General features: G+C 42.5%; 1 protein-coding gene across 1 annotated transcript; it reads right to left on the bottom strand.

The window, feature by feature from the left end:
• Window positions 1–5,267: 5,267 nt before the first annotated feature.
• Window positions 5,268–16,554, bottom strand: LOC129844100 (uncharacterized). Its single transcript, XM_055912476.1, has 4 exons — window positions 16,237–16,554; window positions 13,993–14,259; window positions 10,284–10,399; window positions 5,268–5,993 (listed from the first exon to the last, which is right to left on the bottom strand). Exons 1-4 carry the CDS (start codon window positions 16,542–16,544, stop codon window positions 5,743–5,745), a joined length of 942 nt encoding a protein of 313 aa, XP_055768451.1. The 5' UTR covers window positions 16,545–16,554; the 3' UTR covers window positions 5,268–5,742.
• Window positions 16,555–17,049: the final 495 nt, after the last annotated feature.

The following is a 17,049-nucleotide window of genomic DNA, read 5'->3' as shown; positions in this document are numbered from 1 at the left end:
AAGTTTAAAAGTTCAAGTTTAATATTTGTTTTCACTGCATGTTACTTCTCCTTAAACAAAGTGTTGTTTTTGATTAATAGATTTTTGCACTTTATTTTATTGTATTTCAATCCAATTATATTTTAAAAATATTTCAGTTGAGTGGATGATAGAAAATTGCTATTATTGTTTTTTTCTTTGAAGTAAATTTAGCCCACTTTTGCTAAAATAGAAAATATAGGCTACTGATGGTGCCTTGAATACCGGTTTCTTTCATTTAATGTTCATGTTATGGGGATTTTTATATAAAGGAAATTTGTCTTTTGTGTCTGTTGAAAATTAAAGATTACTGACAGAGCCATAAGAAAATATTGCTTTATTTATCTGATCATATTGGAATATATTTGTTAGGTTTTCAGTAGGTTCAATTAGGTTCACTAGACTATATGCGTCATTTAAATTTTTTTCAATGAACATTCGAACAGTCCGGCCCTCGGCTTGTAGCTAAATTTTTTATTTGGCCCTCCGTCCATTTGACTTTGACACCCCTGCTCTATGTAGTTATTCTAGTCCATTTGTGACGGTGGGTGCAATTGTAACCTATGCCATCTACCTGAAATATGCACTTTTTTCTAACAAAACCTATCCCATACCATAAATATGTTATCAGACTGTCATCTGATGAGTTTTTTTCTTGGTTAGGGGCTATAAATATCTTAGTTTAGCCGAATTGGTGATAGCTACTGGTGTTGGTGGACAAATAAAAGATGGTGGATTATGCTAATGTGTTTTTAGGTAATAGATGTACATCTTTACATATTGTGTCTTCCCTGTAAAACATTTTAAAAATCGGACATGTTGGCTGGATTCACAAGATCTGTGTCTTTCATTAGCTGTATTGGACTTTAATGTGTGAAAGTTAAATATTTTAAAAAAATATTTTTTTTGAATTTCGCGGCACTGGTTTTTCAGTGGGGGTGGGGGGGGAGTGCCGCTAGCGGCACCCTCATCCTAGACAGGTTAATAGCAAAACCAACGGCATAAAAATAACAAGATGTGGGTACAAAAACCCGTCGCGCACCAATCAACATGTGCACAAGCACTTACAATAAACAATCCCACACAAAGACATGAGAGGAACAGAGGGTTACATACACAACACGTGATTGAGGGAATTGAAACCATGTGTGAGGAAAAACAAGATAAAACACATGAAAAATGAAAAGTGGATCGATGACGGCTAGAAGACCGGCGACGCCGACCAAGGAGAGGACCCAAATTCGACGGAAGTCATGACAGTACTCCCCCCCTTGATGCGCAGCTCCAGCAGCGTGCCGACGCCGGCCTCGGGGACGACCCAGAGGGCAAGGCGCAGGTCAATCCGGATGGAGACGGTGGAACTCCCGCAGCATTGACGGGTCCAACACGTCCTCCACCAGAACCCAGCACCTCTCCTCCGAACCATACCCCTCCCACTCCAGGAGGTACTGAAGGCCCCTTGCCCGACGCCTCAAATCCAGGATAGAGCGAATGGAGTACGCCGAGGCCTCCTCGATGTCCAGAGGGGCAGAGGAACCTCCCGCACCTCAGACTAATGGAGCGAGCCAACCACCACCGGCCTGAGGTCTCCTCCGCGCGCCTGAACCAGTCGTCCACCGCAGGAGCCAGAACCGGCTGGTACCCCAGTATGCACTGGAAGGCGGAGAGGTCCGTGGAGGAGTAGCAGAGCGAGTTCTGAGCCATCTCGGCCCAGGGCACGAACGCGGCCGATCCTGGCAATACGACTGCAGAAAGCTGCCCATATCCTGGTTCACTCTCTCCACCTGCCCATTATTCTCGGGATGAAACCCTGAGGTAAGGCTGATCGAGACCCCCAGACGTTCCATGAACGCCTTCCAGACCCTCAAAGTGAACTGGGGGACCTTGATCAGACACTATATCCTCAGGCACCCCGTAGTGCCAGAAGATGTGCGTAAACAAGGCCTCCGCAGTCTGTAGGGCCGTAGGGAGACCGGGCAGAGGGAAGAGACGGCAGGACTTAGAGAACCGATCCACAACAACCAGGATCGTGGTGTTTCCCTGTGAGTGGGAGGTCGGTAAGAAAATCCACCGACAGGTGCGACCAAGGCCACTGTGGAACGGGTAAGGGGTGTAGCTTCCCTCTGGGCATGTGCCTAGGAGCCTTACACTGGGCGCACACCGAGCAGGAAGAAACATAAACCCTCACGTCCTTGGCCAAGGTAGGCCACCAGTACTTCCCAACCAAACTGCGCACCGTTCGACCGATCCCAGGATGACCAAAGGAGGGTGACGTGTGGGCCCAATAGATCAACCGGTCACGGACAGCAGATGGAACGTACAGACGCCCAGCGGGACACTGGAGGGGAGCGGGCTCTGCACGTAACGCCTGCTCAATGTCTGCGTCCAGCTCCCACACTACCGGCGCCACCAGGCAGGATGCCGGGAGTATGGGAGTGGGATCCATGGGCCGCTCCTCTGTGTCATACAGTCGGGACAGTACGTCTGCTTTCACGTTCTGGGAACCTGGTCTGTAGGAAAGGGAAAAAACTAAACGGGTAAAAAACATGGCCCACCTTGGCTGGCGAGGGCCCAGTCTCCTCGCTGCCCGGATGTACTCCAGATTGCGGTGGTCAGTCCAGATGAGAAAAGGGTGTTTAGCCCCCTCAAGCCAATGTCTCCACGCCTTCAGAGCCTTGAAGACAGCCAACAGCTCCCGATCCCCCATGTCATAGTTTCGCTCCGCCAGGCTGAGCTTCTTCGAGAAGAAGGCACAGGTGCGGAGCTTCGGTGGCATACCCGAGCGCTGAGAGAGCACGGCTCCTATCCCAGCCTCGGATGCGTCCACCTCCACTAGGAACGCCAAAGAGGGATCCGGATGGGCCAGTACGGGAGCCGAGGTCAACAGAGCTCTCAGGTAACCAAAAGCCCTGTCCGCCTCAGCCGACAACTGCAAATGTACCGGGCCCCCCTTCAGCAGTGAGGTAATGGGAGTCGCTACCTGACCAAAACCCCGGATAAACCTCCGGTAGTAATTGGCAAACCCTAGAAACTGCTGCGCTTCCTTTACCGTGGTGGGAGTCGGCCAATTACGCACGGCTGAAATGTGGTCACTCTCCATCTCCACCCCCGAGGTGGAAATGCGGTACCCTAGGAAGGAGACGGACTGCTGGAAGAACAGGAATTTCTTAGCCTTGATGTACAGGTCATGCTCCAACAGTCGACCAAGCACCCTGCGCACCAGGGACACATGCTCGGCGTGTGTAGCGGAGTATATCAGAATGTCATCAATATACACCACTACACCCTGCCCGTGCAGGACCCTGAAAATCTCATCTACAAAGTCTTGGAAGACTGATGGAGCATTCATCAACCCGTACGGCATGACGAGGTATTCATAATGCCCTGAGGTCATACTGAACACCGTCTTCCACTCGTCTTCCTACCAGATACACACCAGGTTGAAAGCACTCCTGAGATCTAGTTTGGTGAAGAAGCGCGCCCCATGCATTGACTCAATCGCCGTGTCAATAAGAGGTACCGGGTAACTGTACCTCACAGTGATCTGATTTAGGCCTCGGTAGTCAATACACGGGCGCAGACCTCCCTCCTTCTTCACAAAAAATTTACTTGAGGAGGCGGGTGAAGTGGAGGACCGAATGTACGCCTGACGCAGGGATTCGGAGACATATGTTTCCATAGCCACCGTCTCCGCCTGTGAGAGGGGATACACGTGACTCCTGGGAAGTGCAGCATCTACCAGGAGATTTATCGCACAATCTCCCCGTCGATGGTGTGGTAATTGAGTCGCCTTCTCCAAAAAGGAACCAACCCGGCACCGACCGGCAGTGTGACCTCCGCGGCCACAGATGGTGCACGAGCCGGAACCTCCTCCAGTCTCCCTACGCACAGCACCTCCCAGCTCCATGGGTACCGGAGCGGGGGTGCTGGGGGATGGAACCGATAGAACCCGATCTGGACGTCCGCGGGTGGCCAGCAGGTTATCCAGCCGAATGGACAGGTCCACCAGCTGGTCGAAAGTGAGGGTGGTGTCCCTGCAGGCCAACTCCCGACGGACGTCCTCGTGCAAACTGCAGCGATAGTGGTCGATCAGGTTCCTATCGTTCCATCCCGCACCGGGGTCTGAAAATCCATGGCGAACTCCTGGGCGCTCCTCGTCCACTGCCTCAGATGGAAGAGACGAAATGGTCCAGCGCCGCATCTCCTTTTCCCCACACGTCGTTGGCCCAATCCAAGGCTTTCCCAGAGAGGCACGAGACGAGGGTGGACATCTTCTCACGACCTGAAGGAGCAGGGTGGACGGTTGCCAGGAAGAGGTCAAGCTGTAACAGGAAACCCTCCCTGGCAGCGTGCAGCCGTCCCGTCATACTCCCTGGGAAGGGCGAGACGAATCCCACTGGGACTGGGTGAAGAGGGGGCGAGTAGTGGAGACCCTGGTTGTGCTGGTGGAGGCACTGGAGGAATTCCCTGTCTCTCCCAACGATCCATAGTTTGGACAACGCGGTCCATGGCGGTGCCGAGATGGTGGAGCATCGCCGCATGCTCCTGGACGCACTCCTCCACCCCTATTCCAGGGGCACCTGCTCCTGCTGACTACATATAGTTGGTGTGGGATTATGTAAGGGGTGCGTAACCAGTGGCAGGGAAGTCAGACGCAGGAGAGCAGAACTTGGTAATAGCCGGAGCAGTTTAATAGCAAAACCAACGGCATAAAATAACAAGATATGGATACAAAAACCCGTCGTGCACCAATCAACATGTGCACAAGGACTTACAATAAACAATCCCACACAAAGACATGGGGGGAACAGAGGGTTAAATACACAAGTGATTGAGGGAATTGAAACCAGGTGTGAGGAAAAACAAGACAAAACACAAATGAAAAGTGGATCGATGATGGCTAGAAGACCGGCGACGCCGACCGCAGAGCACCGCCGAGCGCCGCCCGAACAAGGAGAGGACCCGACTTCGGCGGAAGTCGTGACAGCCTGTTACATATTATTTGGGTAGTATTAATTTAACAATTGTTGCACAGCCTTCCATTTGTGTAAAAGTGTAAAATCTGGAAATCTATACATTTTGCAGGAAGTCTATACATTTACCAATGTGGTCAATATGAAGACCTCCAGATAAATGTAGATTAGAAAGAGACTTTAAACAGTGATAATGTCACGACCGTCATATGAATAATTGGACCAAGGTGCAGCGTGAGTAGAGTTCCACATTTTAATGATAGTGAAACTTCCAAAACAACAAAGATAAAACGATCGTGAAATACGTAGCTCACATGAGCACTCATACAAAACAATATCCCACATAGCAGGTGGGAAAAAGGACACACTAAGTATGATCCCCAATCAGAGGTAACGATATTCAGCTGCCTCTAATTGGGAACCATACACACACACCAACATAGAAATGTAATACCTAGAAAAACCCCTAATCACGCCCTGACATAAAACACCATAGAGAACCCCGAGGGCTCTCTATGGTCAGGGCGTGACAGATAAGCTTCAAGAGGCTATTTAATGTAAGCAGATTGGCTCCACTAGCACAATACTGCACATAATTAACCAATCATTTTGTAAAGCAAACATTATAATTATAAAATGAGATTATCAACATGAAATTCATGAAATTGTAGGCTACTCCAAAATATGATCACTAAGTGATGGAAGGTATACTTTTGATTCTTTTCCCTTGGATACTGCTGTAAGAGTAAGCCTACAACATATGAAAACAGTCATAGAAATCATTAATGTCTTCAAGGATCTCCTTATACTCTGGGGTATCTCGGTCCAGATGCATCTCTCTTTTCACCCATATTTTGAGGTCTTTTGCTTGACCATCGTTGATTATCCCCCTGTAGAGATATTCATCGACCAGGTCAGTGTGGCCATATCTGTAGTAGCTCCTTGTGCCTTCATCAGACATGTCAACTTTACCCTCTGTACGTAGTGCGGCATCAACAAATCCTACAATAACAGTGCAGATTTTCACATTTACAAGAGTGATTCAAACACTAGTCCTTCTCAACTACACATTTTGCCTAGGCAGCCAATAGTGCATGCGTGCTAGATCTGCACTATCATCTAGCTAGGCTTGATGTGCATATCCGGTAATACAGTCGTGTCTCCCGTAGATGGCTCGTATATAAAAGCCTCCTCCATTCAAGCTGCTAAAGCATAATTTACCTCATTAAATAACTTTAATGGTGAGAAGGCAGAAAATAACAGGGAAAATATGCATACCACCTTTATGAAACACCATTTTACACCACCATTTTCATATTTTCAGACAATTTAGGATCCTGCACACAGCGTTCGGCCAATTAAGGGAGTCCAACATCCTAAATGATCAGAAAACACAAAAATGGTGGTGGAAATGGTGTTTCATAAAGAAAGCATGCATATATTCCCCCCCCTCATGCCTTTGCAGCCTGAATGGAGGATGCTTTATGTATTAGCTGGTCCATGGGGGGCATGAGTGTATTACCGGGAATGCACATCAAGCCTAAATGACATAGCAGCAGGACATAGGGGTGCTGAGGGTGCTGCGCACCCCCCGAAAAATCATACTAATACAAAAAATTACACACAAAACAAATAATCTCACAAAAGTAGTGCCCTGGGCCTTTTTTTATGCCAAATCATAGCACCGTCACCCCCAAACATCTTCCCGCAGCTATGCTAAATGATAGTGCAGATCTAGCGCCGGGTGTGCTATTGGGTGCCTAGGCTACTACAAGTTCATTTAACAATCTAAAACATTGACGGAAAGACAAACACTGGATACCTTTGTAAGATTTATCTTTAACACTAAATATCCATATGATGAGGGGAATATATACACTACTGGTCAAACGGGTTGTGTATATATTCATTGAAGGTTTTTCTTTATTTTTACTATTTCCTACTCATTGAAGGTTTTTCTTTATTTTTACTATTTTCTACATTGTAGAATAATAGTGAAGACATCAAAACTATGAAATAACACATCGAATCATGCAGTAACCAAAAAAGTGTTATACAAATAAAAATATATTTTATGTTTGAGATTATTCAAAGTAGCCACCCTTTGTCTTGATGACAGCTTTGCACACTCTTGGCATTCTCTCAACCAGCTTCACCTGGAATGCTTTTCCAACAGTCTTGAAGGAGTTCCTACATATGCTGAGCACTTCTTGGCTGCTTTTCTTTCACACTGAGGTCCAACTCATCCCAGACCATCGCAATTTGGATGAGGCCAGGTCATCTGATGCAGCACGCCATTATTCTCCTTCTTGGTAAAATAGCTCTTACACAGTCTGGAGGTGTGTTGGGTCATTGTCCTGTTGAAAAACAAATGATAGTCCCACTAAGCCCAAACCAGATGGGATGGTGTATTGCTGCAGAATGCTGTGGTAGCCAAGCTGCTAAAGTGTGTTCTAAATGAATTCTAAAATTTAAATCACAGACAGTGTCACCAGCAAAGCACCCCCACACCATCACACCTTCTCCTCCATGCTTTACAGTGGGAAATACACATGCAGAGATAATCCGTTCACCCACACCGCATCTTACAAAGACACAGTGGTTGGATCAAAAACTCTCCAATTTGGACTCCAGACCAAAGGACAAATTTCCGCCGGTCTAATGTCCATTGCTCGTGTTTCTTGGCCCAAGCAAGTCTCTTCTTCTTACTGGTGTCCTTTAGTCATGGTTTATTTGCAGCAATTTGACCATGAAGGCCTGATTCACACAGTCTCCTCTGAACAGTTGATATTGAGATATGTTCGTTACTTGAACTCTGTGAAGCATTTATTTGGGCTGCAACTTCTGAGGCAGGTAACTCTAATGAACTTATCCTCTGCAGCAGAGGTAATTCTGAGTCTTCCATTCCTGTGCGGTCCACATGAGAGCCAGTTTCATCATAGCGCTTGATGGTTTTTGCGACTGCACTTGAAGAAACTGTCAAAGTTCTTGAAATGTTCCTTATTGACTGACCTTCATGTCTTAAAGTAATGATGGACTGTCATTTCTCTTTGCGTATTTGAGCTGTTCTTGCCATAATATGGACTTGGTCTTTTACCAAATAGGACTTTCTTCTGTATAGCCCCCCTACCTTGTCACAACCCAACTGATTGGCTCAAACACATTAACCTGTCTAGGATCAGCGTGGCGCTAGCGGCACACCCCCCCCCCCCCCACTGAAAAACCAGTGCCGCGAAATTCAAAAAAAATATTTTTTTAAAATATTTAACTTTCACACATTAAAGTCCAATACAGCTAATGAAAGACACAGATCTTATGAATCCAGTCAACATTTCCGATTTTTAAAATGTTTTACAGGGAAGACACAATATGTAAAGATGTACATCTATTACCTAAAAACACATTAGCATATTCCACCATCTTTTATTTGTCCACCAACACCAGTAGCCATCACCAATTCGGCTAAACTAAGATATTTATAGCCCCTAACCAACAAAAAAACTCATTAGATGACAGTCTGATAACATATTTATGGTATGGGATAGGTTTTGTTAGAAAAAAGTGCATATTTCAGGTATATGGCATAGTTTACAATTGCACCCACCATCACAAATGGACTAGAATAATTACAATGAGCAACGTGTTTACCTAACTACTAATCATCAAACATTTCGTAAAAATACACAGCATACACGAATCGAAAGACACAGATCCTGTGAATACAGACAATATTTCAGATTTTCTAAGTGTCTTACAGCGAAAACACAATAAATCGTTATATTAGCTTAGCACATAGCAATTAGCAGCCCAGCATTGATTCTAGCCAAAGTGAGCGATAAAAGTCAACATCGCCAAAAGATATTAATTTTTTCACTAACCTTCTCAGAATTCTTCCGATGACACTCCTGTAACATCACATTACAACATGCATATACAGTTTGATCGAAAATGTTTATATTTAGCCACCAAAATCATGGTTAGACAATGTGAAATGTAACTCGGCTGGTCAGAATTTGTCCTTGCGCCACTTAGACAGTGATCTACTCTTATACATAAATACTCATAAACGTGACTAAAAAATATAGGGTGGACAGGGATTGATAGACAATTTAATTCTTAATACAATTGCGTTATTACATTTTTTAATTTATCCTTACTTTTCAATACAGTTTGCGCCAAGCGAAGCTACGTCAAAAAACATGGCGTCCTAAGCCACTAAAATGTTTCGACAGAAACACGATTTATCATAATAAAAATGTCCTACCTTGAGCTGTTCTTCCATCAGTATCTTGGGCAAAGGATCCTTTCTTGGGAGAAATCGTCTTTTGGTGGAAAGCTGTCCTCTTGCCATGTGGAAATGTCAACTACGTTCGGGATGAACTGAAAAGCGTGTCCAACTTTTCACATCGTTGCAAAAATAAATGTCACAAAATCGCACTAAACGGATATAAATTGCTATAAAACGCTTTAAATTAACTACTTTGTGATGTTTGTAACTCCTATAACGAGTGAAAAGATGACCGGAGAAATATAACAGGCTAAACTAATGCTTGGAACAGGAGAGGGTCGGTGTCTTCCACGCGCGTTACGCAGCAAGAAAAGACTTGCTAGCTAAAGGTTTTTTTCATTTGTAGGGCCTGTGAACGAGCAATCGAGCCCGTTGGAATCGTCATCACGTAAAGGCATCCAGGGGAAGACGTAAGAAGTGTCCGTATAGTCATAGCAACGACAGTGCCCGTTTAAATGACTTCAGAAAAGTGGCCAACGTTTCTCAAATCTGACTCCATGTCAGGGAAATTGCTGTAGAATGGGCTCTGTTCCACTTAGAGACAAAATTTCAACTCCTATAGAAACTATAGACTGTTTTCTATCCAATAATAATAATAATATGCATATTGTACGATCAAGGATTTTGTGGGAAGCCGTTTAAAAAATTAGCCACATTAGCATAAATAGTCTAAACAGCGCCCCCATCCCCAACAGGTTAAGGAAAGAAATTCCACAAATCATTTTTTAACAAGGCACACCTGTTAATTGAAATGCATTCCTGGTTGAGTGAATGCCAAGAGTGTGCAAAGCCGTCATCAAGGCAAAGGGTGGCCATTTGAAGAAAAATATTGTTTAACACTTTTTTGGTTACTACATGATCCCATATGTGTTATTTCATAGTGTTGATGTCTTCACTATTATTCTACAATATAGAACATAGTAAAAAATAAAGAAAAACCTTTGAATGAGCAGGTTTTCTAAAACTTTTGACCGGTGGTGTATATATGTATATATATTTTTTACCAGCATCATATCTGAGCATCTGGGAAGCTATAGGATGACCCATGATAAAAGCTTGCTTCAGCATTTTTACTGCACAATCATCTTTTCCGCTTAGAATTGTTTGTGTCAGAAGCCACCTGTGAACAGGAGGGGTAAGCATTAAAGATAGCACACAGAGCAGGGGAGCTGCATGTCCATGTCCAGAAACAACATCTACACCTACCTCCATGGAATTTGTGGTTTTATGAAAATATGGGATAGGTATAATAGGACTGCAAAGAAAAAATAATATGCCTTTCAAAATCCTCAATGGAAACGTTTTTAAAAAACAGTTACTTTCAGGAATTTTGTTAATTTATCATTTGTAACCAGAAAAGTCTGTCATTGTAATTGTAAGGGGTTGTTTCTGGTTTTTTTCCCCAATTTCCAATTAAGTTTACAATTGTTCAGTCCCACTCAAGCAGAGTTGGGGTCAATTCTGAATTGAGAATTGCTCTTTAATTTCTATTTAACTCTTAAATTAGGAAGCAAAATTTGAATTAATTTAGAATTAGATATAAAGTTTAATTTAATTCCATGAAATTCAATGAAATTCAAATGGCTTATTTATTCTATCACCATAGAAATTTTTATTTTGACATCATGTTCAACCTGGTCTCAGAGCATGTTGTATTATTCTGTACGTATCCATTTAATATGATAGGTTTCGCATGGTTTCTCATGGTATGCCTTAAATTGTCCATCACCCATTTCATATGATATGGTACGAATTACAATTCATATTATATTACAAATTTGCAAAACGCACAATATGTTACAAAACATAGAATAATTCTAGCTAGGTGGCTAACATTAGCTAGCTAGCTAGAATGTTAGCTAGACTAGGGGTTAGGGTTAGAAATTAAGGTTAGGGTTAAGTTTATTAGTTAGATTAAAGGGTTAGGGGAACGGGTTAGCTGAAATGGTTAAGGTTAGGGTTAGGGAAGAGATGGTTAAAAGTGTTAAGGTTAGGGTTAGGGAAGAGTTAGTTAAAAGGGTTAAGGTTAGGGTTAGGGAAGAGTTAGTTAAAAGGGTTAAGGTTAGGGTTAGGGAAGAGTTAGTTAAAAGGGTTAAGGTTAGGGTTAGGGGAAGGGTTAGCTAATATTCTAAGTATGTTGCAAAGTAGCTAAAAAGTAGTAAGTAGTTGAAAAGTTGCTAATTAGCTAAAATACGAAATGCCCACCCATCCACCCCAACCAACCACCCTACTTTTGTTTTTGCCTTAACCTGTCTAGGATCAGCGTGGCGCTAGCGGCACACCCCCCCCCCCCCCCCCCCACTGAAAAACCAGTGCCGCGAAATTCAAAAAAAATATTTTTTTAAAATATTTAACTTTCACACATTAAAGTCCAATACAGCTAATGAAAGACACAGATCTTGTGAATCCAGTCAACATGTCCGATTTTTAAAATGTTTTACAGGGAAGACACAATATGTAAAGATGTACATCTATTACCTAAAAACACATTAGCATAATCCACCATCTTTTATTTGTCCACCAACACCAGTAGCCATCACCAATTCGGCTAAACTAAGATATTTATAGCCCCTAACCAACAAAAAAACTCATTAGATGACAGTCTGATAACATATTTATGGTATGGGATAGGTTTTGTTAGAAAAAAGTGCATATTTCAGGTAGATGGCATAGGTTACAATTGCACCCACCGTCACAAATGGAATAGAAAAACTACTTAGAGCAACGTGTTTACCTACTTACTAATCATCAAACATTTCGTAAAAATACACAGCATACACGAATCGAAAGACACAGATCCTGTGAATACAGACAATATTTCAGATTTTCTAAGTGTCTTACAGCGAAAACACAATAAATCGTTATATTAGCATAGCACATAGCACATAGCAGCCCAGCATTGATTCTAGCCAAAGTGAGCGATAAAAGTCAACATCGCCAAAAGATATTAATTTTTTCACTAACCTTCTCAGAATTCTTCCGATGACACTCCTGTAACATCATATTACACAATCCATATAGAGTTTGATCGCAAATGTTTATATTTAGCCACCAAAATCATGGTTAGACAATGTGAAATGTAGACAAGCTGGTCAGAAAATGTCCTTGCGCCACTTAGACAGTGATCTACTCTTATACATAAATACTCATAAACGTGACTAAAAAATATAGGGTGGACAGGGATTGATAGACAATTTAATTCTTAATACAATTGCGGAATTACATTTTTTAATTTATCCTTACTTTTCAATACAGTTTGCGCCAAGCGAAGCTACGTCAAAAAACATGGCGTCCTAAGCCACTAAAATGTTTCGACAGAAACACGATTTATCATAATAAAAATGTCCTACCTTGAGCTGCTCTTCCATCAGTATCTTGGGCAAAGGATCCTTTCTTGGGAGTAAACGTCTTTTGGTGGAAAGCTGTCCTCTTGCCATGTGGAAATGCCAACTGCGTTCGGGATGAATTGAAAAGCGTGCCCAACTATTCACATCGTTTCAAAAATAAATGTCCCAAAATCGCACTAAACGGATATAAATTGCTATAAAACGCTTTAAATTAACTACCTTATGATGTTTTTAACTCCTATAACGAGTGAAAAGATGACCGGAGAAATATAACAGGCTAAACTAACGCTTGGAACAGGAGAGGGTCGGTGTCCTCCACGCGCGTGACGCACCAAGAAAAGACTTGCTAGCTACAGGGTTTTTTGATTTATAGGGCCTGTGAACGCGCAATCGACCCCATTGGAATCGTCATCACGTAAAGGCATCCAGGGGAAGACGTAAGAAGTGTCCGTATAGTCATAGCAATATCAGTGCCCTTTTAACTGACTTCAGAACAGTGGCCAACATTTCTGAAATCTGAATCCATGTCAGGGAAATTGCTGTAGAATGGGCTCTGTTCCACTTAGAGACAAAATTTCAACTCCTATAGAAACTATAGACTGTTTTCTATCCAATAATAATAATAATATGCATATTGTACGATCAAGGATTTTGTGGGAAGCCGTTTCAAAAATTACCCAATTAGCATAAATAGTCTAAACAGCGCCCCCATCCCCAACAGGTTAAGTTACCATCTGTCTTATGTAACCATACCAAACGTAAGATGTCATACTAAATTGTGCCCTGGATTTACATTCACTATGTCACGTCTAGACTATGAGACCAGGCTGTCATGTATGGTTACCAACACCATGTAGCTGACATCTAATTTTTAAAAATGCATTCTCTTAAAACAATTTTGATTAATTACAGTGGTCTGGAAATATTCTAAGATCATATTGTGGGTTGTCTATAATAATTCATTAATCCCTCAATATTTTTTAATATCAGATATGTTTTGGCAAGAATGCATTACATCAAACACTACAGTATGGAAGGGAACAATCTAACATTTCATGACAAAGAAAAATACTTTATAGTTATAATAAAACTAATATTTTGAATGGTATGTGTATTCATTGCATTAATAAGTGGCATATCCTTCGGATAAAACATTTGTCAAATGAAAGAGACTTTCATGTTTCACGTCTCAGTTGAATTGCTTTGAATTAAATTACACTTCCTGCAATTGAAATTCAATTCAAATGATGCTTCATGAATTGACCCCAACGCTACGCTCAAGGATTAATAACGATTTACAATCTATAAGGGTAGGGAACTAGTACACACATTGGGGGAAAGCCTTGAGCATTTCTAAAGCATTCACCTGCATATTTTAGATTCTTTGCTGCTACCAGTGGTCAGAGCGTCTCTGTGATCCTGGTAAAGAACCCTCATGGTTAACAGGTTCTGTCCAGTTGGGTCATAATCAAGGCTCATGATCATCTCATGAAGCCTTGGATTCACTTGTAGGAGACGATCCAGTCGTTCATGGTTTAGGGCCTTCTTCAGAGAATCTTTAGGTGGAATATGGTCTGCCTCTGTAATGCCTTTATTCTCCTTATCACGCCGAGATGGTCTACATTTTTTGTCACTTATGAGGAGAGAAGAATAATTAGTAGGTTAGGTTTACATTATTTGTTTGTTAACCTCGTCCTCAGTCTCGAATTGCTGGCGCGTAGAGCCTGGTAACAGTGTGGGACTATTTGGAATTTAGGGTGCATGGATTTACTAAGTGAAATGCTAATCGATTTAAATTCTGAGTGAATCACAGGAGTATGAGGTGTGGCTCTAAATCGAGGTGGGAATGTGGAGCGAGCCTGTGACAGTTGTATTAGATGGGACTTTTAAAAAAGTATGTTAAATCACATTGACTGTATTATTTTTGAGAAGCCCAATTGAAAAGTATTTCTATGATGCGTACTTTCCGATTTTCTACGCTCACTTTAAATCACTTGTGGTGCTGGCGTTTGAAGACCACAATGTAGGGGGGAGGTTCTAAGGATTAGGCTAGAGGATAGACTGAGAGATCATTCAATTAAAACCAGCGGTTGTTTCATCCCCTTCTGCCATAGACATCTATTCACCTTACACTCTGAGGCCCTGTGAAACCATACGGTTCGACAGAGAGCCAGCTGGTGGACAAGATTATTATTTTGTCAATGCAGTTGGAATTATATACATGCTGTCATGAACGTTATGTCCTAGGCCTATCCATAACAAGGCTTATTGTATTCAGCTATCAAAGTAGACTTTAATCATGACACCGGAGCTTGGGGCTTCTAACCCCTTTTAAACATTGTGTGTCTGTTGTTCCTCTATTTCTTCTGCGTCCATTGATAGTAACCATTAGTATGTGTGATTAACGGTAGCAATGTTTGTGAGACAAGGGCGGATCCCGAAGGGGTCCAGGAGCGGTAATTCTCACAAAAATGTTGGTTGAGTTCGAATGGTTTGAGCTCCAAACTATTGAGACTCTCACAAACATGTACACAACATGCTCTATGATGCTCACAAGCTACACAATAGTAGTTCAAAGGTAAATACTTATTCTACATAGAAGATCAAAGGAAATCAGTAGGGTCTATAATACTGTAATAAGTTCACATAGTTGCTGTCACAAACTCCACACAGCTGTCACTGACTAGTTGAATATTCCTTTCCCACTGAGCAAACAATTTCTATACTTACGGCATTCTTATAAATTCATCTTAATCAGGTTTTTGTTTGGCGGACCTTATTTTTCTGATTGACATTCATCAATAAAACTCATGAACGCAACTGTTTTTGTGCTTCACTTGTAGCCCTGGTTGTCCTGGAAATAAACTGGTGAAACACTTCATTGTGAGGCTAAATATAAGGGTTGGACATGCAGATAAATGACAGAAGTGATTTTTTATTTTTTACAGATATTTAACACCTTATTTTTGGGGGCACAAAACTACCTCAATCCTTTCATTAGTTTGAATGGGTTACCTTCAGATTTCCATCGGTTTGTATGGGTTAACTTCAGACGAGTACTGGGACACTTGTGTGCGCCATAGAGCAAATCGGAGAATCCCATCGTGTTCCTTCTCCCCTTTCCATAAGTTTGTAGGCCAGACGTTTTCGTGAGAAGACCGATTTTTGGGATGTCTCACATGGTCTGTAGTTCGGCCACCTTCCACTACAGATGCGGAAGGCCGACATAGGCCAATGCAGTGGGTTGAGACGCAGCTCATGACAAAATATCTGATATCTTCAGTTTAAACTGACAGATTTTGTTGGGGATATTTTTATTATGTTACTTAGATTGACGCACAGGTCCGTCAATAGACTCTGATTAAGTTTAAGGTCAGAAATCACGCTGAAGGAAAGTGTGTGAGGTGGATTTGTCTGTTACCAAAATTGATCCACCATGGTTCTGCCTCTTACACCAGTCCAATATCTCCCTGTCATCCACTCAGAACCCAGAAAATCGAGTAGATGGCTGAAGTACTCTGCTCACACAGTATTTGATTCTGGGTTGATGAGATTAGGCCTAGGTCTACCTGTACCTCCACACAAAAATGTACCGAAATGATAGACTTACTCTTTATATTTGTGAACATGTCCAAGGCCGTAACCTTTTATTATGTCATCATCATGTTCGTCATGACGGCACAGTTCTTCTCTCTTCTTCCTAGCGTTTCCAGTTTTTCCAGAATCTTCATTAGACTTTTCCTCCATGAACCATGTTCTCTCGTCACCAAAACACTTGTGAGTTCCTGGAGAAATACAAAGTTTCTTCTCTCTGTTCTTTCTAACCACCTTAATAAATATAACCACCCCTACCAGCGCTGCTGCCCCCCACCCTACTGGCCCCAGGAACCCTAACAGCCCGAGGGCTGGAAGACCCATTTCAACTACTGGTAGTCTGCAATGTCTTGCTCTTGGTTCTCAGGAAATGTGTCCTCTCTGATCTTAACTCTGAAAAGTTATAATCTTGACACATAGACAGGTTTGTCATGCGGCTTGTGGGATGGGCGGAGTTGTGCAATATATGACCAATGAGTCCAAGTTCTAAGTGTGTGTGTGTGCGTGTGTGTGTGTGTTTCTAAGTGAAAGAGAAAGAGAGATTTTATACATTGCTGGGTGAGGAGTGCCTGCTGAGGAGTGCCTGGATACATACACACGTGTGCACATGTGCACACCCACATACTGTACACACACATTCAGACAGAAATATGCTATGAGGAACAAACATGTCTCTCCGACATGGAGATCAAGGAATCCTGTTGGCTCTTTTCATGGCCTTTCTATCTGCAATGCAATATTTGGTTGTGGGTTTATGAGCTTAGGCCTAGGTCTACCTGTACTTCCACACAAAAATTAAGCAAAATTATAGACCTACTCTTTAAACACA

This window comes from Salvelinus fontinalis, unplaced genomic scaffold, assembly GCF_029448725.1.
Source record: "Salvelinus fontinalis isolate EN_2023a unplaced genomic scaffold, ASM2944872v1 scaffold_0173, whole genome shotgun sequence".
In the NCBI taxonomy this organism is placed as follows: domain Eukaryota; kingdom Metazoa; phylum Chordata; class Actinopteri; order Salmoniformes; family Salmonidae; genus Salvelinus; species Salvelinus fontinalis.
The sequence above is the reverse complement of the archived record's forward strand: the minus strand, read 5'-3'. Positions and strand labels throughout refer to the sequence as shown.